Below are 25,435 nucleotides of genomic sequence, written 5' to 3'. Positions count from 1 at the left end.
AGGAATAATGACGTTGATATCTGAAATGCTATTTTTGATATCTGCAAAACATGTCAATTCTATTAAATGTTAAAGCTATGCAACGAAACACAGACGTGCTTTTTGACATTATGTTTGATGTTCGTGTGTACTTCCGTTTAGGCATCAGCCAATAGCTTACATGCCTTTATTCTCTTACATGTCAAACTTGAGTATACAAAATCTACCCTAAAACGTGTATTTCACAAGGCGTTGGTAGTTAGCCTTAAAACATTTTAAATATCGTCGAGGTTGGTCGCTCCACCTGTGACAACAGACTTTCCATGCTGGCCCTGAAGGCAGCATCCGGCCTGCTGTAAACTGTGTAGTGGCTTTTGGAACGCCTCCGTTTACTAGGGCGGGCCTTTTCTGTGTCGCTGCTACAGGGATACCAAGATGGAAATCCAGGGGCTTTCTGGTGCCCAAAACATTCACTCTCAACATGGCGCCCTACACACAACCTCTTTGTCTACACTGCGATCAGCGACAGGGTCGATACCTCGTTTTATTTACACCGAAAATGAAGCGGGTAGACGGTTGGAGTTGCCGGAACCACACAGTGACGACAACAACAACAACACCAGGCCGAGGACATCACCGTCGGCGGAAGATGGCAGCGGAGGAGCGGCTTGTTCGCCTGAACCAACCGACAAAACCAATTTACCGGGTAATGGACCCAATCTCGGACTTTATAACGTGAACACGGAGAAGGAAAATGAGCTCGACGCACTGCTTGGTTCGCAGGAGTTTATAAGGACTGCCTGGAAACATGGGGCAGAAAGCGGGGAGACTGTGATGCAAATGGCGCTGCCTCTGTTTGAAGGGGAAGAGGACCCGATGCCGCCGCAGCGGCACTTAACGTTGCCGTGTCCAGTTTTACGGCAGCAGCAGCGTGAGGACGGCGCCTTCAAGCAGCCCTCACCGGCCAGCTACAGCGCTACTGCGCCGCCGGGGAGCTTCAACACGTTAAACAGGGCCGATGAAACCACCCAGGAACTATATGTTGTGTTTAATGTCCATCAAGAGGATGGCAACGGTGAAGCAAACAAACACCGACCGGTTGTGTCATCTGAATGCGGCGATCAAATGAAAGGTAAACACCCTTTAGAGTGCTCTAACGTTACAGCAAGTCCCTGTGGCTCAATGGAGGTGGCTAACAGCAGTGAAGCTAATGACAACTTGAACTGTATTGATACCCAGGCCCTGAAAAAACCTCACCATGTTTTCAATTTACTAAGCGACAACTGTAACGTGACTAATGCTAAACAGTCTGTCTATCACCACACCGTCGAAGACGTTGTTCTGACAAACAAATATGGCGATAAGATTTGCGGCCAGATTTGTACCGAAAACAATGAAAGTAAACTGGTCAGGGAGCTTTCGTCGCACTCCCGCATTGACGAGAGCAGTGCCTTGATTTTAAGGAACTCGGGTGTCGAGGAAGCCATGGACACCTCGGACTTTGCAGACTCAACGGGGCTGCAGGACAGTGCAAACCCGGACACGGCCTCCGCTAGTCCGCCTGCCAGTGAAACCTTTTCCGGTACTATCACAATAAACAACCAAAGCATAATAGTAACCATAGAAAACGGCATCCTGACTCTCGCTGCCCCGCCAGAGGGATATGTACACAAAGAGGACGACATGGTCAGCTTAAAGGAGCACCTAGGCATGAAAGACCATGAGGACATTGTCCTTCTCAACTATGACAGTGGGACTAAATCCATTGGAAAGATCAGCACGCTGACGGTGTCCAGCTCCAGCCAGCAGGAAGAGCAGCGGCCGGGTCTGTCTGTGAGTGACTCTGAGTTGGCTCTGGTGGATGACTGCTCATTATCAGAACTGGCCACTTCTCTGGACTCCTGTCCCATCATCAAGCAGGAGGCAGGGGCGCTGTGTGCTGTAACAGAGGCTGATCTGGTCACCCCGTCCCCCAAAGCCGCTGTGGCAGACTGTGACAGTGGGGACTTCCAGTCTGTACCGCTAATACGGTCCAAGAAAGAGACTGTGGCCTCTTTTGGGTGCCCAGAACCGGGCTGCTGCTGTACATTTGATACACGTCAGAAACTTAAGGTTCACCTTCTGAACCATGCTGAGGACCCGCGGCCCTACCAGTGCATTGTGGAGGGCTGCGGCTGGGCTTTTGCCACCTCTTACAAGCTGAAGCGGCATCTTCAGTCCCATGAGAAGCAGCGGCCACACACCTGTCAGTTTGAAGGCTGTGGGCGGCGTTTCACCACCGTCTACAACCTAAAGGCTCATGTTAAAGTCCACGAGCAGGATAATGCCTTCATCTGCGAGATCTGCAGTGAGAGGTTTCGCAGTGCTACACGACTCACCAATCACCAGAGGGTCCACTTCGAGCCACAGAGGCCCCACAAGTGTGAATTCCCAGGTAACACAAGCTGAATGTATTTTGCTTTTATTCATCCTATTACAATTCCCTCCTTTAGCCTTTAGCACGACGCCGTGGCGTGGGCCTATAGAACGCGAAAAAGCTCACATTACGTCACTTTCCTACCTGTTTTGAACAGTCAGGACGTCGTTTTTTACGTCGTCTAATGACAAAACGCCGTAAAAAGCGCCGTGGAATGCTCATCTAACGCCGCTTTTTACGTGGCTCAATATGCGTAACATAACGCGTCAAAAGACACATAGTATGATATAATGAGCTCCACCCTGTCTTTTCCAAAGCCAATACATTTGGACTATTATCACCCAATCAGTAAAGAACAACAACAGACCACATTAATCCAACCCAGCACAAGTATTAACAAAGCTCGGTGGATTTGGGAGAGGTTTTTTTTTTGTACAGTCTATTTTTCTATTAGTTTGGCAATCGGTAAACTAAAATTGTAGGCAAATAAACTGTTTTGTGTTTTCATTGAATAGGTTATCATTTGTGAAAGGTTTGCTGCAGATATAATTAACTAAAGGCCACTGATATTGTCCTAACTCGCTCTTGGTAAAATAAGTGCACCAACCTCCAATAATTAAAACCACAGACTTTCATCTCGCAAAATGAATGAGCTAGTTTTGATTGATATCGCTGCATTGTAGCTACATATTAAGTAAATAACGTCTGTGTTTCCCCCTACTTTTATTAACATAATAGAACCGATAGAACATCCAGTTGATATGAAGAGCCACAATCCAAACATAATGCAATATATCCACTAGAGGGCACTCACCCACTAGAAATTCGTTTTTAACAGGCTTTAAAGACTTAAAGTGTATACATCCGTACCAACAATGTATTGATGTAACAAGTTCACCAACATGCTTAGGCCTACTTCCTACATTATTAGGTACAAGGAGATGTAGGTGAGAGTACAAGTAAGTGGCCTAATGATAATAAAGTAAATAGTGAAATTATAGGCTTTCAACTGGGAGTAGCCTATATTGGTGTGTGCAACTGACTGTTCAGCAAATGCACAACTTGTGTGTAAGCTTTCATTCTGCAGGTCTTGGTTTGGATGCAGCAGCACAGACGATTGGACCACTGGAGGCAGAACAGCAAGTGTGTTCCTACATGATGCACCTTGAAACCTGGTCTGGTAGAACTTCTCCACAAAGAGCATATCTGATTATGTTTTCAGCCACCTTCATGACGTTGTGGATGGACTTCCTGGCCTGTGGAAAGCTGGGTTTCCATCCACTTTAATCATTTTAAGCACATATTTTAAAATGTTACTAAAAGAAATGTTAGTCTGTGCTTATTCCCTTCTGCTCTCACTCTCCTAATCAAGGAATATCAAAATATCTCAAAATATTAGAATATCATAACAAAGAATGTATAATACAGAAATGTGGACGTGAGAAGAATCAATCATCAAGATTTAAAAAAAAAAAGAAGCCTGAAATGATAAACTTTATGTGATGAATCTAGAATATATGAAAGTTTCACTTTTTGAATAAAGTTACAGAAATAATCTTTTCCACAATACTATAATTTTATGAAATGCACCTGTATCGCTACACAATGGCTTAATTTAAGAGCTCAATAAATATATATATATATATATATATATATATATTTATTTATTTATTTATTTTTTAAGAAAGGTGATTTCACCAGCCTACATATCTTTAAACTTTCTCTAACAACCTGCTTTAGTTGTGGGAGTTAATGAACAGAAAACCACCTAAATGAATTTCAAAGAATATGTGTTTCACTTACTTTAATTGTTTAATGCTATAACCTGACAATACCCTACACCCAGTCTCAACTCTTCAAAAGTCTAAAATGTAGCAGCTTATAGGCTACTGATTGATCTTTTTAAAAGTCCAAGTAACAGTTTGTTGGTGGAAACATCCCTTGTACCATTTATGGACAACTGGGGTTAAGATATGTTCTTTTGTGAACTTTTAATTTTAAACCAACAACTTTACTTGAGCTCTTAAATGAAGCCATTGTGTAGCGATACAGGTGCATTTCATAAAATTATAGTATCGTGGAAAAGTTTATTTCTGTAACTTTATTCAAAAAGTGAAACTTTCATATATTCTAGATTCATCACATAAAGTTTATCATTTCAGGTTTCTTCTTTTTAAATCCTGATGATTGATTCTTCTCACGTCCATATTTCTGTATTATACATTCTTTGTTATAATATTCTAATATTTTGAGGTACGGATTTTTCATTTCCATGAGCTGTACGCCGTAATCATCAAGACTAAAACAAAAAAAGGCCTTTTATGTGTAATGAATTTAGAATATATGAAAGTTTCACTTTTTGAAAAAAATAAAAAATAAACTTTTCCACTATATTATAGTTTTATGAGATGCACCAGAGTCATTTTAGGTGGCAAGTTTTGAACCTGCATCTGTTCACAACTCCATCCTTGATCAGGAGAGTGAGAGCAGATGGGAATAAGCACAGACTAACATTTCTTTTAGTAACATTTTAAAATATGTGCTTAAAATGATTAAAGTGGATGGAAACCCAGCTTTCCACAGGCCAGGAAGTCCATCTACAACGTCATGAAGGTGGCTGAAAACATAATCAGATATGCTCTTTGTGGAGAAGTTCTACCAGACCAGGTTTCAAGGTGCATCATGTAGGAACACACTTGCTGTTCTGCCTCCAGTGGTCCAATCGTCTGTGCAGAATGAAAGCTTACACACAAGTTGTGCATTTGCTGAACAGTCAGTTGCACACACCAATATAGGCTACTCCCAGTTGAAAGCCTATAATTTCACTATTTACTTTATCATTAGGCCACTTACTTGTACTCTCACCTACATCTCCTTGTACCTAATAATGTAGGAAGTAGGCGTAAGCATGTTGGTGAACTTGTTACATCAATACATTGTTGGTACAGATGTATACACTTTAAGTCTTTAAAGCCTGTTAAAAACGAATTTCTAGTGGTGAGTGCCCTCTAGTGGATATATTGCATTATGTTTGGATTGTGGCTCTTCATATCAACTGGATGGTTCTATTATGTTATTAAAAGTAGGGGGAAACACAGACGTTATTTACTTAATATGTAGCTACAATGCAGCGATATCAATCAAAACTAGCTCATTCATTTTGCGAGATGAAAGTCTGTGGTTTTAATTATTGGAGGTTGGTGCACTTATTTTACCAAGAGCGAGTTAGGACAATATCAGTGGCCTTTAGTTAATTATATCTGCAGCAAACCTTCCACAAATGATAACCTATTCAGTGAAAACACAAAACAGTTTATTTGCCTACAATTTTAGTTTACCGATTGCCAAACTAATAGAAAAATAGACTGTACAAAAAAAAAAACCTCTCCCAAATCCACCGAGCTTTGTTCATACTTGTGCTGGGTTGGATTAATGTGGTCTGTTGTTGTTCTTTACTGATTGGGTGATAACAGTCCAAATGTATTGGCTTTGGAAAAGAGAGGGTGGAGCTCATTATCATCATACTATGTGTCTTTTGACGCGTTATGTTACGCGTATTGAGCCACGTAAAAAGCGGCGTTAGATGAGCATTCCACGGTGCTTTTTACGGCGTTTTGCATGATACGTGTATTGAGCCACGTAAAAAGCGGCGTTAGATGAGCATTCCACGGCGCTTTTTACGGCGTTTTGTCATTAGACGACGTAAAAAACGACGTCCTGACCATTCAAAACAGGTAGGAAAGTGACGTAATGTGAGCTTTTTGGCGTTCCTTATGGGCCTCCGTAGATGGCGCGAGAACGCATCGATGGTTTAGTTAGATGGTTAGTCTTCTCAGAAACGCCAGAGGCGTACAAACTAAAAAAGCAAGAAGTAGGAGAGAAGAAGAAGATAGCGGAGGTGAAAGAAAGCAGGTTGCCTGACTAAACACATCCATGGTAAACGCCAGCGTTAGAGCTGGGCAATAATCAATATTATATCGATATGGTGATATGTGACTAGATTTTGGATATCGTAATATAACATAGGTGTTGTCTTTTCCTGGTTTTACAGGCTGCAATACAGTAAATAAAATCAAATAGGGTAAAGTCATTTTCTGAACTTACCAGACTGTTCTACCTCTTCTATTATTATCCTTTACCCATTTAGTCATTATATCCTCATTATTGATGATTATTTATCAAAAACTCTCACTGTGTGAATATTTTGTGAAAGCACCAATAGTCAACCCTACAATATCGCCGCAATGTTGTCACCGATGTATTTGGTCAAAAATATGCTGATATTTGATTTTCTTCCATTTCACCCAGCCCTAACCGATATACCGCCAAACATTGCATTTGTGTAACTGTTAACGTTACTATTGCTTATCTGCAAGTCCAAATCACGGTCTGCCTCTCGATGGTACGCCATGTTTCACTCTCCAGCAAATACCCCGGTGTGATGTCTCTCTCTCTGAGCCATATTTAAGGCTGTTTGACTCCCTGTGGTCTCTACATGGAGAATAACACACATGTTTGTACAGCCTTCCCAGCTGACCATGTTGAAACAGAAAGCGCAACGAGTTCAAATAATTCATCGGTGCACGACCACGCGCTGCACCGAAAAGATGTAGTGACGTCATTGTTTTTGGCTTTCGCACCTAGCACCGGGACTATAAACCTACCCTTTTTTACACTTACTCCATCTGCTGCTTGCCGATGTTCAACACAATGGTCACATTGGATAGGAAGTGAATTACCTTTAAAGGATAGTCTATTTAAGCATTTGCACTAAGCACTAAGCATTTGGAGCTGCTAATGTGTAAGGTGATGCTAGTAAACTGTACACATTAGGGCTGCACAATATATTGTTCATTCATCGCAATATCAACTGGAACAATATACACATTGCAAAAGACTGCAACATATCGCGACAGACACAAAACAGATTGTATGTGTTAGTTGAAAGAAAATATCGTTAGAAAACTGCACTTTAAAATGTAATTGTCATTCTTTTTTTAGTGGTGCCTTTTTATGTTCAATTTGTCCATAAAAGAATGTTGGAAATTCTTTTATTTGTTTTAAATTCAACAAGCAGTTTGTTGTATTGTAGGAGAATACTGAAAGCAGCAGAAATGCATTTCAATGTGAGTTTATGTATCATTGTTAATATCGGATATTCAACAACGATATCGCATATTTTTATCGTGCAGCCCTAGTACGCGTCAGTCATGTTTACTAGGGGTGTAAATCACAAGTTTTAACACAAGACAATATGGATTCTTTGGACAACAATACAACGCTGATATCACAAAGTTTAGCACAATGCGATTTTGATTTGATTGAGGGGCCTGCGATTCCATATGTCCATTTAACACAATCAGTTCATTTATAGCAACTCACAAAGAGGAACTAAAATATGATTTATTACCGAGCTCCTCCAGCCATTTAAATGCTAAACAAAATATTGTTTTCAATTCAAAAAGAATAAATAGAAAGTTGGAAATTCAAATAAAGATATTTTCACTTTGCATCGATGATATTGGACCGTAGACCATAGAATCAATGTGTCCAGACTCAGTCAGAAACACCATGTACCCATGTCTTCCCACACGTTCCCCTCTGTCATATGCAGGCTGTGAGAAAACCTTCATCACCTTCAGTGCCCTGTTCTCCCACAATCGCACTCACTTCAGAGAAACGGGCCACTTCACCTGCACCTACCCAGGCTGCGACAAGACCTACGACAAGGCCTGTCGCCTCAAAATCCATCTGAGGAGTCACACTGGTAAGACCCCCCCGCCCAGGGGTTCAGCTCTCACAGGCTGTTACCCGGCTGTTTTCTTGAAGTGCTCATATTATGCTTTTTGGCTTTTCCCTTTCCTTTATTGTGTTATATATCTTTTTTGTGCATGTAATAGGTTTACAAAGTGAAAAATCCCAAAGTCCACCCCAAAGGAACTTACCATCTTCAACAGAAAACACTGTTCACAAACTGCTTCAAACAGCTCTATTGTAGTCCAGCCTTTACTTTCGTGACAAACGGAATGCTCGCCTAGCTGCTAGCGTGGCACGCCCTCATACTCTGCTTCTGACTGGCTAGTAGTCCTTATCTACCTAGCTACTGAGCATGTGCGACTCCCAACAAAGATGGAACCGAAGTGAGATGCCTCACTCTGTAGCTAGAACTGAGAGCTCAACACACAGGGTGAAAAGAGGAGCTGCAGCAACAAAAATATGGTGTTTAAAAAAAAAAAAAAGAAACCATGTAAACCTATTCTGATACAACCTCTAAATACAATTATGAACCTGAAATTGAGCATAATATGAGCACTTTAGAGAATAAGTCATTCCTCAATCTCATGATGCTACAAATGTGTTGCTCTCTGTTCACTCATTTTAGATGATAGCAGCTGTTAATGCTGCATATTTCCAAAACATTATAATTGCAAAACAAGTCACTGGAAACTAAGAGCATGCCTGTACTGACTCGTATAAAGTGAAGTGGGTTTGCACTGCAGCATAACTTGCACCAGCTATGTCATAGCAGAAAGCCGGGGTTAAACCCAGTTAGCTGCTCAGAACTTCTCTATCTGGGTGATGCAGGCGGGAGACCCTGTCCCTTATAAACCCCTGATCTGCTGTTTCCAGGTGAGAGGCCGTTTGTCTGTGACTCAGAGGGCTGTGGCTGGTCCTTCACCAGCATGTCCAAGCTGCTCCGACATAAACGGTAAGTGCTTATTAAGTGATGCTTTCCCCTTGATATAAACTGGGTGTGGGTCTGTGTGTGTGTGTGGGTGTGTGGATAAGGTGTAGAGCTACGCCGACTTTTGACATTTCACCTTTAGACATGACTCGGGTCTTCTTTTGTGGTCCACACAGCATATTTTGCATTAAGTACAGTTCTTTTGGGTTTTGACACTGAATGTTTGTGGTGTAAAATGTAACGTCTATTTTGGTTTTAGTAAACTTCAGCTTGCAATTTTGCTTCCTTGGTGAAATGTATGTGTCGTTGAAAACCAACAGGTTGTCATGATCAGTGGCAACTGGTCATTAGGTTTGTTATGTTATTTTTTTTTAATGAATTCAAGATAATTATCATCTATAATTTATTGTCTTCTTTGAATATAACATCTTCCTCAATTGCATAGAATTTGTGGTAGGATTTTATTTCACATTCTGCCCCTGCCTTGCTGCTTCATACTGCGTTCTCCCGTGTTCGCCGTAGACTACGGCAACCTGAATGTGTCAGAGTGGGGCTAGCCCCTCTCACACAATGCAATGAAATTCCCATGAGCAAAAACCTTGTTTTCTACTCAGCTCTGTGTCACGTACCTCTGAGCTGGGTTGCTATGATTGGTCATCTGCTCCAGGCAGGCTACTGAAGCGGGTTTTTTTTTAACGTTACTGCAGTGTAAGTACTGTAGTTCCATGCTAATGGCAGGGAAACCTGCAATCTTGGCTGCCAATGTTGTTCAATTCTCCCCCATTTCGGGTCACATTACAGCTGAATCATGTCCAGTTGTGTCATATTTGGTTTATAAGCATTTATTGGTGTTTTTCACAGTACAAAGTCCTGCTGCTCTAAGGCTTCAATGGTTAAACAGAGCTGAGGGTTTTTATAGGGCCCTACATGATGAGTGTCTCACTCACCACAGACTCCTCCTCTGTTTATCAGGAAACATGATGATGACCGTCGCTTTGTCTGTACAGAGGAGGGTTGTGGGAAATCCTTCACCCGGGCAGAGCACCTCAAGGGTCACAGTATCACCCACCTGGGCACCAAGCCCTTCCAGTGCCATGCAGAAGGTACGTACAGGTACTCAAAACCACATCCAGGACTAGGACTGTTTGCTGGGAGAACGTCAGAGTTCACACGTTTTTAAAAAAAATCAAATCAGACTGTTGGATTCTGACTTCAGGAAGTTTCACATTTTCTGCAAAGCTCATCAGTTATGACGTTTGTCTCCTTTCCGTTCTTCAGGCTGTAATGCCAAGTTCTCAGCACGCAGCAGCCTGTACATCCACTCCAAGAAGCATAAGCAGGACGCCAGCACCCTGAGGACACGCTGTCCTGTGGCCAACTGCTCCAAACACTTCTCGTCCCGCAGCAGCCTGAAGAGCCACATGCTCAAACACCACCACCTCAGTCCTGGTCAGTACCGCCACTGCTTCAGCCTTCACCAAAGGGGTGCCAACCACTTATGTCTCTCTTCAATGTAATCATATCAGGGTTTCCACGGGGTCGTAAAAAGTCTAAAATTTCAAAATCAAAATTTTAGGCCTTTAAAAAAATCTTAAATTTGCTGATGTATTGTTTTCTAGGTCTTAAATGATTTTCAACAAGTCTTAATTTTCCTACGTCAATGTAGTGCTACCTCTAATGCTCATTGAAATGTTCCCGCAGCGCTTTAGAATGTGTTTTTTTTTTTTTTAGTTCTGTGGTGTTGTACTTCTTTCTGTCGCTACATAATATAATTTGCTGTATTAGGACTACAAATGAGACCAACATGCAAGTTATATTGCAGCCATTCTAGACACCAGTCCTATAATGCCAATGAGGAAATCTGGGAATTGTTTCAGACAATGCTTCCGGGCTTGGTCTTGTGGTCTTAAATTTCATTCATAATGGTCTTAAAAAGGTCTTAAATTTGACTTGGTGAAACCTGTAGAAACCCTGTCATATGCTTAATAGACGTTTTCTTAGCAGATGAAAAACAACATGCCAAAAGAAAATTAAGAAAATGTACCATCAAACATCCTCAAAGATGTTGGTATGACTAAATTACACGTTTTTAGTCAAGGTATTAATAGTCTCGCATTGCTAACTCTGTTTCCACAGCGCTGTGGTGTAAGGTCTGGCTACACCACAGATGCATTTCAGTTTTATTCATAGTGTCAAATCATAACAGGAGTTATCTCAGGACACTTTACAGATAGAGTAGGTCTAGACCACACTCTATTATAATAATAATAAAGAGACGCAACATTCCCCCCAAGAGCAAGTGGTGAGGAAAAACTTCCTTTGAACAGACAGAAACCTCAGACAGACCCAGACTCTTGGTGGGAGGCCATCTGCCCGCTGCCGGTTGGGACACAGAGACACTGATACACATATACAGATATGGAGACATATGATTCATAATAATTATAGCAGTTGGTAACGCTAATTTACCTGAGAAATTAGACGATATAACCGTGTTTACATTCTGTCTCAGCTACACAAATACACTTTCATATTTTTTTGAAAAGGACTGTTTTTGAAGTCAGAATGTTAATGCAAAATTGTCTGCAGCGCTGCAGTTCATTAATTATGAAACCCATAAACATTCCGCAAACAGACTGATCTCATGAAGTGGCGTATGTATGACACGCCAATTCGTATGCCATTTTGGCATGTTATCAAGACGCATACTTGTTTTTTAGCGTGTTTATCAATGCCGTTTGGCCTCCATTGACTTACATTACCTTGCGATTGCTTGTGAATTGATGCCGTAGCGAGTAGTATGACAGGGCAAAAATCCGCGTAGGGAGGTTGGTCGGGGTGGAGGATGGGTAAAACACAGTACTTTCAACCAGGAGAGTGGGGATCGCGTCCCGTGTGTGACTTTGTGTCCTGCGTTTGATGCTTCCTTTCCATGTTTTTTTATTTCCCTAAACCCAACCCCGTTCTTCTTTTCCTAATCCCAACCGTTTCTTCTTTTCCTTTCCTGAACCCAACTGTAGCCTCGCGATAACACGTTGCCTCACGATAACAGCGTAAACACACACACGCCATGTGGCACTTTCTAAAGCCACGTGGCGCTGTGACATAGCATACTGCCGTCTGCTGTATACAGCGTAGACATACACGCGGATAGCTCAAAATGCGTACAGATAGGAAAGTGGCGTGTATGTTTACGCAAAGTCATGATATCATGTTGCCACAAACCAGCGATGTCTTTGAGGCAGTATTTACTTCTCTCTCTCTCGGCAGTTATTGGTTACGCTGCCTGTTATGCTGTAATGACTGAATCAAGGTGGAGTTACTACTAGCTTGAGGATGATTTGAATTTCATTGTAATATCTAGAGGGGTGAAAAGTTTGTTTTTGTTGGTTACTAAATGTAAATAATTTATTCCACTACATGGTTCTGGAAATATGATTACTATCCTATAACGTCTGAATGTTTCCCCTCCTCAATCCCAGATGTTCTGAGCCAGATGGAGACCACACCCACCCTTACCCCCAGCAGCGAGCTCATCAGCTCCACCCCAGCAACAGTTGCCGGGCCTGGTATTACCGGGGGTGACCAGCTGACCAACCTGGACCTGAGCTCCCTGTTCTCGGCTGTGCCTGGCAGCGCTGCCCCCCCGGCTGGCTCTAACGGCACCTTCACCATGGACCTGTCCCTGGTCAGCTCAGGCATCCTCACCATCGACCCCTCCTCTGTCGCCTCCACACTGGCTGCTGGCGCTAGCACCACACTGGCCAAAGCTGTGGACCCCCTCATCCTGGCAGCCAGCGCTGACCTGGGCCCCCACCCCGCTTTGGAAGGAACAGTGGGGGATGTCCTGCCCCCCCAGGGCACTCTGAACCTGGATGATGTGCAGACGGTTGTCCCAGAGGCTCTGGGAGCCCTGAGCGCTCTCAGCATGCAGCAGCCACTCAGCGCCCTGAGTGTGGAGCCCCCCCCATCGCTGGCAGCGGCCCCCGTCGCAGAGCTGCTGGCCTCGCCCTCCAAGGTGGTGGAGGTGGGGGGCCAGGGGGCAGCTGGGCCTCTGCTGGGCTGTGTGGAGGGGCTGGGACCACAGGAGGGAGGAAAAGTCCTGAGCCAGTTTGTGTTCCCCGGTCCCAGCAGCAGCTTCAACCCCCAGAAGGAGCAGGACAGCAGCGCCGCGTCAGCAGGCAGCTTCCTGGTGAGTGGCCATGCAGCTCAGTCTGCAGAGAAACAAGGGGGTACTACTGCATATGTCAGAAAGTTGTCTCAAGCTTTTAGTGTCTGCAGAGGGAGCTGTGTGAAGTCTGATAAATGTCCTTAGGTGATGTCACTTGAGTCGGGGTTGTTTCAAGACAAGTCTGAAAAGTAAAGAAATGTGGAAGTGTGAATCGCTGCTCAGCTCTGCTGTAGGCTACATTAGCCACTTCTATCATAACACCCTAATCTATCACTATAGAGAGGTGAAGTCCCTTCCGCTTCCGGTGGACATCCATGGGACCTTAACTTGGAAAAGATATGAACAGTAGTAAATGGGGAAAGACAAATTATTTTTTGATCCCGTTTGAATTGAGCCATGAATTACACACATGTTCATCAGTTTAATAGATAATTTCGCAAGTCAAGAAAGTCTCAGTTTATTGTTAAACTGTTGAAGTATAAGACAAAAAAAAACGTAATTAGAAAGACTTCACACTTCAAAGTCGCATGGATGACGTCTCTCTAAAGCTATGATGTCTGTGTGTATCGTACCGGGGTGTAACGTTACTCACACAAGCTGAGGATCTGAGCTGAAAACACTTCACTGGGTAAAACACATCAGGTAAGATAACATTACATGTGTTGTGGAACAGAGCTAAGCTAGCTAGCTAGCGAGCAAGTTGCGCATCAAGCTAGGTGACGTATATTGTGTGAGATGAGAGATGTAGTTCACAGAGCGGTTTCACACAAAACTAAGTGGTCATATGACAAACCTACGGCTAACTGAGACTTTCTTCAGTTGAAAAATTATCTTTTAAATTGACGAACATCATGTGTAATCCATGGCTCAATTCAAGACGACAAGCAAACAACTTTTAAAATTCTTGTTTTCTGGATGGAGTTTGGATCGATAGGGCTATGCTAACATTGTAGCTGCTCCATCAACACAACAACATACTCTTGATTTCAGAACCTACTTGGCAGTCTTACTTTTCCCAAAGAAAGCTCCTTATGCGTCCGCTTTCTATAAATAAAAAGGAGCTCCAGAGCTCTGGCTCAACTATCGGTTCCTCCCTTTCTGATTCAACAACGTCACGACATGAGGACGATCCAAACACTGATTGGCTTTCGCAACACAGCGTCACGCAAATTTCTTTCTTGAGTTTGTCGAATATATCTCAACTTGCGAGAAAAGTGATGGGCACAAATTTTGTGTGTTTGTGCCATTTGCACCACCTGATGCAAATTTGCGTTTATTTGCATCTTTCCATTGACTTATGTAATGGCAGCCCTGAAAACGCCTGGCTGTGAATGCATCATTATAAGGGTGCATTGCTAAATTTACAGAGTTCTCTTTAAAGGAAATGCACATTTGCTTGTTAGATTCTTAGTAATTTTTATGAAATGGCCCAAATGTCTGCTATTAGCAGCTGGAGTGTAGTCTGTACTAGACCTTAAAAGCCAACATAATGGTGTGTAGTAACTAGTTCGGTACGTACCTCGGTTTTAAAGTCACGGTTCGGTTCATTTTCGGTACAGTAAGGGAAAGAAATGCAAACATTAAACTGCAGGTTTATAAACTTTTTTTAACAATTTGTTTACACTTTTTAATAAAATATAATAAATAAAATATTTATAAAATAAAAAAAGAATAAGAAAAATACTGCTGCAAAGTTCTCCACTAAATAAAATACTGTCTCAAACCAATATCGCATAATAAAATATAATGAAAAATATAAATAAATAACTATGGATTACAGTGCAGCATTATCAATCCCAGCTTGTCAACAACCGAGTATGGTCGTAGATCAGCTGCTATAAAAACACCAATTGCTTTCGTTATTGCGTTGGCCCGATCGGAATTACCAGCAAAGGTCTGTTTAAATGCCAACGGGAGCTGCGTTTGAATTACGGTCGTTTTTTTCCTTGTAGTAGTGATGTTCACACTCGCGTGATGCCTTTTCAAGTGCGTTAGCAACGTCGGCACACTGCTTTCATCTTATCGACTAGTCTTTGTCCGTTGACGTATTTCACTGGGAAACCGAAGCGTTCCCAAACAGGAGACCTTAATGATATGGGTGGCTCTTCAAGCTCCGGCTTGTCCGTACTGTCTATGGGCTTGTCTGCATTGGCCATGATGCTAGCCAGCGAGAGGCTGGGCTAAAGCGTGCCGTGTATGTTGTTGTACAGCACGCAGTGTGTGATTTTTATTTTTTTCCCCAAACCACTTCAGCGGAAATCCCGCTAGAGAGATCTGTGTTTGGTGTAATCACTGTACAGATTGTACAGTGATTGACATATTGACATGACCAATGAAAACTTTAGAATCCGCTGCAGGGCGGGATTTGCGCTGAACGCGGAGACTTCCGCCACTTAATATGTTCGTGTGGAAACACGAAAATTGACCTATGTTCCGCACACAAAAGATTGTGTTCGGCCGTTAATTCGGTGCACACATGCACCTTACCGAAAGCCCTGTACCGAAACGGTCCGGTACGAATACACGTACCGTTACACCCCTAGTAGTAATTAATGTGTACCATTTCTGTGTCAGGAGAGTGGAGGCTCCGCCAGGACTGACTACAGAGCCATCCAGCTGGCCAAAAAGAAGAAGCAAAGAGGTCCTTCAGCATCCTCTGGTAAGACGCACACATTTATGTAATGATCCTCAATCTGACTAGACCCAGACTGGAGACTAACGGCAGGAACACACCGCCAGCGGAGCGCTGAATCAGGCGCCTGGCTGTTCACGGCAGACGGGCATATCTCCACACCTCTCCTTCTTACAGAATGCCTCTCTCTCGTGTGTGTGTGTGTGTGTGTGTGTGTGTGTGTGTGTGTGTGTGCGCTTGTGTGTGCGTGCGTGTTTGTCCGTCTGTCCGTGTGCCTGATCGTCTGTCAAGACAGTCCAAATTAACATAAACCTTGGTGTTTTATTTTGAAATTAGTATCCGGCTGTGCTTCCTGTATGTGATTACCTTCATGGCTTGACACATTCGCTTGCAAAGAAATAGAGAAGACAGCGAAACGATCGCCGCAGGGCTGATTGTAGCGTGTATGAACTGACACATTGGATAACATGGCCGCCGAAATGGAAATAGCTCCGCTTCATGGCACTTCCGCGTCCAGTGTCTTTTTGGCATAAAAGGTTAGTGTTCTCTTTGCCCAATCCAGGGACTTCAGGATTGAGTCAGAGAAAAAGTAAAGGAGTAAAGGCGCCGATGGCTCCCTCTGGTGTTGGTTATGGTGAAGGAGCTGCAGCAGCCAATGGGGGCCTGACTCTGCGGGACCCTGTCACTGGGGCCCAGTACGTCCACATTCAGCTGCTGCAGGTGATTATAAAACTACACTATGTGTATACCAGCTGACCTAACTTGATTTGAAAAATGAACTGCTGTGTGCTGAGAAGCGGCGCTGTAGTTGACAGAGCAGCTGATCAAAGTGTGTGTACCTGCAGGACGACCCAGCCAGCGACGGAGACCTGGCCTTCCAGCTGAGCTCGCAGCCCTCCAGCTCCCACTCTCAGCTCACTGCCGACCTGCCGGTCAACATCCTACAGGTGAGAAAGGTTTATTCACATCAACACGGCCGGCACCTAGTAATACAGTGAAGTGTTATTAAACGGCAAAATAAACAAAAGTGAAAGGATTTTGACTCCTGTCTGTTTAAAGAAGCACCTGCTAACGTGTAATATTTTTGCCTCATTCCTGAGTGAGCAATAGTATATATTGATATTTAGCAAACACATAGAATACATTTTGAAGAGAAATGATACACAAGCAGAAAATTATTTTGTTTGAGTGAACAAAAATCTATTCCATGCTCAATAAATGTATTTGCATGTTTGCTATTATCCATCTTAATGTGCAATAATCCTCATATGCCCTCTCCCAAACAGACTGCTCCTGTGCTCCAGTCATATTTCTTCTCTCTTTCTATCTCTCGGTCTCTGTCTCTCTCTGTGCACGCTCAACTCTGACACACTCACTCACTCCATTTGCCACTGCTTTACAATGTGCCACAAAATCAACCAATCGGAGATTTAAAAAAAGGTCAATTCTGATTGGCTGCTCCTCTCCAGTTAGATTGCTATAACTGTCTACAGCAGTTATTTCCCAGCCAGGGCTACTGCTGCTGTTGCCAGGGGATACTTGGAAAGATCCTGGAGCAGCTCAACTAATATAAATAATAATTAAAATTATAAACACCTAAACAGGGCTCGTCTGTAACGGTATGACTCAATTGGCAACCATTTTGTGGCCTCTGGTTGCCCCCTTTGGCAACCACCTGTTCAATATTTGTGTTTTTTTTTTTTTTTTTTTTTTTTTTTTAATATAAAAACTTACAAAACTGGAAAATCTTATTTCAAAAGAAGTCAATATTTTATTTAGTTGACTCCGTAAAGTTTAAACACTACGTTCGTGCGCAACACAACATTTCAGCTGTTGTGCGACCGCTTTCCACACGCGCGTTTGCCGTGAAAACGGACGGAATAGCAACGTGGATTTCGGTGCCTCATTACGGTGCCACCTAAATGTCTGCACTGCTTTCTGATGCTCCGAAACAGACGTTAGAGGCAACAGAAACATTGCTGCATGTCATGCTAGTAAACACTAATAACACGTTACACTTGGCAGCAGGTAATTAGCCTACCGTTAGCTACAGTAGTAACTGGATTAAACACGGTTGAAATGCTGACAGCTAAACGGTGTAAAAGTGTGACTGTATTTCACTGTAGAGGATTCCAACAGGGGATGTACAACCGTCTGCCACTAAAGCTATGAGCTAAAAGACACAAACTAGCACTGGTCACTGCTGTTAATAAAGGTTGCGTTTATTTGAAACTGGTAAACCACATGGTGCATTCAAAGTTATTGTAAAATACCCATTTCTCATCTGTTTTTGTCTTTTAGCAGCAATTTACTGGTGAAAGAAGTAATCATTGTTAAAAGTTATTGTTATTACATTTTTAATAATCATTTAAATTCCCCCCTTTTTTGTGCTGATACGAAAATGTATCCGATCCGTGACTCAAAAACGTGATCCGAACCGTGACTTTTGTGATCCGTTGCACCCTTACTTGAGAGGGAAATTATATTGCCGGGGGGGGGGGGGGGGGCGCCGACCACTGGGAACTACAGTCTTTTTATTATTGACCTATATTACAGAAATGCATTAATAGTTGTGTGTATCATAATGCTGTTTGAATTATAACAACTTACATGTGACTAACATTTGTTTGACACATCCTTCTCGAGCGATCTAACGTTAGCATTAGCACAGCAGCGTAGCAACCTTTATTCTGTTTGTCTAACATATATTAGCTTGTGAGGTAGCAATCTGTTGCTAATGCTAACGTTAGCTAATTTATGTAAAAAAGCAGCTAACTACTGCCAAGTTATGGTTCTGTTTTAAATGCATTTAAAAAAGAGATAAGGACATGCTACCATGCACAGCGCAAACCCATTAATGTTATAACACCTCTCTGGTCTCCAGTGAAACTATATCTTGGCAGTAGCCAGCTACTGCTTTTTGACATGAATTGGCTAACGTTAGCATTAGCAACGTAGCTAGATTGCAAGCTAATAATATATAGACAGAACAAAGGTTAATAAAACATGGTAAGTGTGTAACCAAAGTATTACAAACTACTTCCACGCAGCTGTAGTGTGACATTTAGGTGTTGCTGGGAAATGACATGTCAGCTGCATAGACTGTACCGTTATGTTACGCTGCTGTGCTAATGTTAACGTTAGACTGCTTGAGAAGGAGGAGTAATAGTGCGTTCCATTTACCTCCAGAACTCGGAAGCCGAAGCTGGGAATGACGTCACACCCGAGTTGAATGTGTTCCATTTACAAGTCTGATTTTTCATTGTGGGTTAGCTCTAGCCAGGTTAGCCATGGTTAGCAACACCAGTAGTTAGCAACACTAGTAGTTACCAACGTGTTACGCTGTTTTTGTGCATACAAACAGCGTAACAACACCTCTACAGATAGAAGTTGGACAGCACTGTGTGTACGACGGTTTAGTGAGACACAGAAGTGCTAATAACTGTACTGTACTGTTACTACAGCTTTAATTTATGTTGATGCACGGGGCAGCCATGTTGGATTATGAGCTCGGAGTACTGCCAGGTTGTCCTACTTCCCAACTCGGAAATCCGAGATTAGGGTGCGTGTTTCAGACTTCTTCAGACTTTGGCCTCGGAAATTCCGACCTGCGAGTACAAATGGAATGCACTGTAAAACTAACCTTGGTAACACAACAGCATTATAATACACAAAAAATATTACGGCGTTTCTGTTATATAAGTCAATAAAAAAATGACCGAATTGTGTTTTAATCCAGTAACGTTGGTCAAACAACTCTACTGTACTCACTTAATTTTCAATATGCTTCCAACAGGTGTTGTGTCAAAGACAGTTCCCCCATATATTGGTGTTTCCTGCTACTAGCGATCTAAGACCAACAGCCAATTGATTTTGTGGCACATTCTTGCATAAAACTTGCCACTGTGTGCAAGTTTTTTTAAAGCAGCCATATTATGCTCATTTTCAGGTTCATAATTGTATTTTAAGGTTGTACCAGAATAGGTTTACATGGTTTAATTTTCAAAAAACACCATATTTTTGTTGTACTGCAGTGCTCTCTCTCACTGCTGCAGATCCTCTTTTCACCTGGTGTCTGTTTTAGCTACAGAGTGAGATCTCTTTTCTTCTTCTTCTTCTGTACTATCTTTGATTGCACTGCACATGCCCAGTAGCTCAGATGTAGATCATGTCAGCTAGCTAGCTCCATAGACAGTAAAAGAAAGGCTGTTTCTACAACTTGGGTCAGTTACAAGGCAGGATTAGCTGGGAGACTTCTAAATGAGGGCGCACATGTAAGTAGTTCTTTTGTAGATTATGGTGAACTTGTGTGTGTTGTAGCAGTGCTTTGCTACTGAGAACAAGGTAGCATGCTAGCGTTAGCATGCTAGCCTTAGCATTAGCGTTAGCATGCTAACGCTACGAGCTAATGGTTGCGGTTAGCCTGCTCGTTTCGGCTTGTGACGTCACAAGCCGTGCCGATTTTGAACAGCTCACCCAGAGACTGAAGGCAGGACACATTCAGAAACCGTATCTCACTCTAAACAGCATGGATGGATTTATTTCAAAGTTTGTATGTGTGTGGAAGCACCAGAGACACAACATAACACCCCAAATCCCAGAAAAAGTGATTTTTTTCATAATATGGGCACTTTAAAGAATGTTTTTTGGGGCTTTTTCCCCTTTATTTCAGAGTGACAGTGGATAGACAGGAAAGGTGGGAGAGAGATGTACATTCTTCATCCCTCAAGTTTATTTTTTTTCAGTAGTTCTGGCATTTTTTATCCTTGCTATCTTATTTCTTTTATCTTATTCATTATTTCTACTATACTTCTGTATGTGTATGAGTAAGTGTGAATGTCCAAGTAACTTTCTCCTTGTAACACAGTAATTTCCCAGTTTGAAATGAATTATCTATCTATCTATCTATCTAATTCTATTTGTTAATTATCTAATTCTATTTGTTAATTATCTAATTCTATTTGTTAATTAGAATTATCTAATTCTATTTGTTAATTATCTAATTCTATTTGTAAAGGTAGGGTCTTTATATCGAAATGTTGTGACCTTAGCAGCCTTGGTGTTGATGTTTCCTCCCAGGAAGCTTCAGTGATGACTGAGGACGACAACGGCTCGGACAACTCCCAGTTCACAGGAAGCACAATCAACCTGCAGGACCTGGAGTGACCCCAATCATTGGCCACAGTTTACAGCAGCAAACATACTCTGGGATGTCTGACTGCATCCGGCGCTGTCCTTGTCTCCTCCCATGACGCTGAAGGCCTTTGGGACGCGTGGTCGACAGTTTGTGGAGGGAGTGGACATAAGTCCACAGATAATGCACCTTGACAAGAGGAGATGAGGATTTGTTTGTTGAGAAGATGATCATGTGTTTATTTCTTGAGCCCAGTTCGTACCAAAATCCAAACGTGAGGAGACCTGTGTCCTGTGGCGTTGGACAGTACCATGGTGCCACGTTGCAGTGCTGTCTCCGCTCCAGTTGCCTTACAGACGCCTCACGCTGTGCATTCCTCCACTGGCCGCTTTTCTGCTTTCTTTGGTAGTTGTTAGATTTATTTTTCTATGGCAGCAGTAAGTCCATGTTGAAAACATGCCTGATCATGTGTTTATATACAGTATGTATAATGAATGAGTTGTTACCTTCTTGTAATAATTGTATGTTTGTTTATTTATTATTTAGCTGTGGGTTTACAGAATGGCAGAGCCAAACACAGATGAATTAAAGAATCAAAGCACAATTGCAACGGTTGTTGAGGCCTTCATTTCATTTTTCTTGAATTCTACAAGTAATGTACTGTTTTAATTTGGACCAGAGACTAAATGTATAAGGATTCATGAAGGAAAGCGAGTGAATATAATATTAAAGAGTACGGGGAGAAACTATTTTCTGGGGCGCCTGGGTAGTTCACCTAGTAGAGCACACCCCGAAAAAAGCGACTTAGTCCTCGACGAGGCCACAGTTTCAACTCCGCCCTGCGACCCTTTGCTGCATGTCATTCCCCCTCTCTCCCCCCTTTCATGTCTTCATCTGTCCTGTTGAAAATAAAGGCCTAAAAATGCCCAAAATAAAATCTTAAAAAAAATAGAAAAACTATTTTCTGAAATTGTAAAGAGCAGCTAGTATATTTCAGCTCAATCCAACAGGTCCAGTTGATGAATGTGTGAATGATTGGATGCAGTGTTGATGATGAAGGTGTCGGTATCAGACCAGAGACTCTGGCAGCGTGTCACTGACACCTGGACTAAAACATGTCCTTAGATTCTCCTTTTTGCAAGATATTTGTCATTTTCATGACATTTTTACATGACATACCAAATTATTATCTTGTAATAACGTCACTTTATCTCGTCATATCGCAAAACGTGCTTGATATTTCACTCAACAGTCTCGTCTCAAGAAGAACCAAGAAATGTACATACGCTCTTAAAATTAAAAATAAAAAGCTTGAGACTGGCCAACGTCTGCGGACAAACTAATGGCTGGTATACATCTAGGTTGTATTTAATGCTTGGGACAACTGAAGTACCATTCATTCATTACTGTATCTGCAGTGCATTGAGCAAGTATTCAGATATACACACTAAACGAAAGCAAGCCACAGCCATAATACACAAAAACTGTGCCACATGGCTGCATCGTCATGTTATATGTTTATCATCATGATTATTCCAGGCAGCAGGATCTCTTCAGACAATGGTGGGCCTCTCTGCCTTTAACAACATATAGCAAGACAGCTTTGTTTTAATGAGACAGGTGTTGTGAAATAACAAGATAAAATATGTTATTACAAGAAAAGTCTATATAGTAATAATGTGATAAAGGTTGTGTTAACGTACAAAGGATGTGGTTATAATGGGACACTGAATAATAAGCTGCCGTAAAGGAGAGCAGCTGACCATGGTAGGTACACAGTCGACTCTGAGGTATTACAGTTTTTTCGATTGCTATCGTGCATTGGTCCATGCAAATGCATTCAATAACCACCATGAACTCTTTTCTCATTCAGACTCCACCACCTGCAGAACACTTTCAAAACGGTTAAAAACACATTCAAAGTCATTTCTTAAACAAACGTATTACGAAATTCTAAAACTCTTTGGGAGAATACGATAAAAACCTATACTCTAAGAAGACCCACAAAGGTGACGTAGAAACTGACTCTCCTTCACTGTCTTAATCTTCCTAAAGAGGAACAGAACTCAACTCGGTTGGCGAATACAAGGACTGCTGAACTGGAGAAGGCAGTAACAATACTCAGTTATTATTCTAAAATGAAATGCTGTCTAATGTGAAAAAAGTCATTCAAACTTTAAAGATAAAAGTTGATCATTGATGTAATAATTGGTGTTTTTCAGCTCAGCGTGTTGAGTGATGCTGTTTGCTTCCTGTTTGAGGTGTTGCCAGCATTTTGGTCCACCGAGATGATTTTGAGATATGTATGAAGGGTTTTGGTGGTTTGAGTGAGTTTTGGAGGTGAGATGAACTGTTGCATGTTGCTAATGCCGACTGTATGAAGAGTATAAAAAAGTGGTTTCAGTATAGTCCGATGTTTGTTAGCAATCCAGAAAAACTATAAGTCAATGTAGAACTCGAAGCGCTCCTATGAATTCTTTCTTGTTTCAACTGTCCTATCTCTACACTTCTAAAAGGGACAAACATGTATGTAGCAAGTCAGATTTGATTTGGTCTTTCACTCCTTCCAGCTTTAGGGTTCAGTTCACACAAAGCCCTAAAGGAAAAGAATGCATGCAGCCTGGCCTTTAAACAGTACTGATGAGAACCAGAAGATGGCGTCCAAGTCATATTCAGTGTTCCCCAGGGCTTCACACAGAGAGCAGCAGGGAGCTAACACACTGCAATATGGAAGAATGTACTGGCAGCACTCATACACATATACAATTCAATTCAATTCAATTTTATTTATAGTATCAAATCATAAGAGTTATCTCAAGACACTTTACAGATATAGTAGGTCTAGACCACACTATAATATACAAGGACCCAACAATTCTAGTAATTCCTCCAAGAGCAAGCATTAGCGAGGAAAAACTCCCTTTTAGGAAGAAACCTCGGACAGACCCAGGCTCTTGGTTGGCGGTGTCTGAAGGTGCCGGTTGGGGGTGTGATGATACACTTATTATAATGACTCATAATAATAAATAATAATACATTTTATTTAAAAGCGCCTTTCTCGGCACCCAAGGACACCGTACAGGGATACATAAGACATTTAAAAGCAGCAAAAAAATATAAACACTTTTTTATACTCTTCATTCAGTCATTCAGTACACTTATTATAATGACTCATACACATAGTATATGCTTATTATGACTCATACACATATTATACACTTATTATGACTCATACACATATTATACACTTACTATGACTCATACACGTACAGTTATTATAATGACTCATACATATAGTTATTATAACTCATACAGATATACACTTATTATAATGACTCATACACATATACAGTTATAATAATGACTCATACACATAGTATACAGTTATTATAATGACTCATACTCATGCAGTTATTATAATGACTCTTACACATGTTATACAGTTAATTTATTTTTATTTTTTATAAAAAACGACGAAACATGGTACTAATATATAGCATGTCAAGACGTACAAGAAAGCTCATTGGAGCCATACCCTAAACCCAACAGGAAGTCCGCCATTTTTAATTGAAAGTTTTTTCCACAGGCCATTTTCCACAGGCCATTTCCACATGTCGTACTTTAACGAACTCCTCCTAGAGATTTCATCCGGTCAACTTCAAATTTGGTCTGTACCATCTTAAGACGTTAAAGATGAAAACTTATTAAAAGAAAAACTTTTTGGGGTGGCCTCTAGCTCACCCAGTAAGAGCGTTTGTCCCACGTTGGCTGAGTCCTGCAGCGGCCTGGGTTCAAATCTGACCTGCGGCCCTTTGCTGCGTGTCATCCCCCATCTCTCTCTTCCCCCTTTAAAGTCTATCCACTGTCACTATAATAAAGGGAAAAGCCCCAAAAAATAATCTTTAAAAAAAGAATAAAAGAAAAACTTTTTGTGATAGTCCGTGTCGGGTGGCAGCCATTTTGTGTGTTTCGCCATCGAAACAGGAAGTGGGTGTAACTTGAGTTGACCAATTAGCTCGAAACTTTTCTGGATTCATAAGAGTCCAACCCTGAGGACATCTAGAGACAGATATTGACTCAAAGTTATAGCGCCTCCTAGTGGCAACAGGAAGTAGGCCCAAAACTATAGGTGCTATACTTTAACGAACTACTCTGAGAGATTTCATCCCATCAACTTCAAATTTGGTCTGTGTCATCTAAAGACCTCAACGATGAAAAGTTATTCAAAGCAAAACTTTTCGTCAAACGGTGTGGGTGTGGCGTGTCGGCCATTTTGAGCATTTATCAATAAACAAAGAAGTTGTTGTAACTTGAGTGAACATTATCATATCTGCCCGAAATTTCTCACAATTGACAAGGGTCCAGGCCTGAGGTCATCTATTGGCCAAAATTTACTTTTGGTCATAGCGCCCCCCCGC

At 41.8% G+C, this 25,435-nt stretch overlaps 1 protein-coding gene across 1 annotated transcript; it reads left to right on the top strand.

Moving 5' to 3' along the window:
• Positions 1-345: 345 nt before the first annotated feature.
• On the top strand, positions 346-21,622 carry si:dkey-156n14.3 (zinc finger protein ZXDC). Its single transcript, XM_031313028.2, has 10 exons — positions 346-2,413; positions 8,010-8,162; positions 9,026-9,104; positions 10,053-10,183; positions 10,359-10,529; positions 12,563-13,272; positions 15,826-15,910; positions 16,446-16,603; positions 16,729-16,830; positions 20,963-21,622. The coding sequence occupies exons 1-10, from the start codon at positions 415-417 to the stop codon at positions 21,047-21,049; spliced, it is 3,675 nt and encodes a 1,224-aa protein (XP_031168888.1). The 5' UTR covers positions 346-414; the 3' UTR covers positions 21,050-21,622.
• Positions 21,623-25,435: the final 3,813 nt, after the last annotated feature.

This window comes from Sander lucioperca, chromosome 6, assembly GCF_008315115.2.
Source record: "Sander lucioperca isolate FBNREF2018 chromosome 6, SLUC_FBN_1.2, whole genome shotgun sequence".
Taxonomy (NCBI): Eukaryota; Metazoa; Chordata; class Actinopteri; order Perciformes; family Percidae; genus Sander; species Sander lucioperca.
Note: the sequence above shows the minus strand (reverse complement) of the source record. Positions and strands in the feature narration are given on the sequence as shown.

Coding starts and splice junctions, on each gene's coding strand:
- si:dkey-156n14.3 (XM_031313028.2), top strand. CDS start 415: ATGGAAATCCAGGGGCTTTCTGGTGCCCAAAACATTCACTCTCAACAT. Junction 10,530..12,562: donor ACACCACCACCTCAGTCCTG/GTCAGTACCGCC, acceptor CCTCAATCCCAG/ATGTTCTGAGCCAGATGGAG. Junction 16,604..16,728: donor TCCACATTCAGCTGCTGCAG/GTGATTATAAAA, acceptor GTGTACCTGCAG/GACGACCCAGCCAGCGACGG.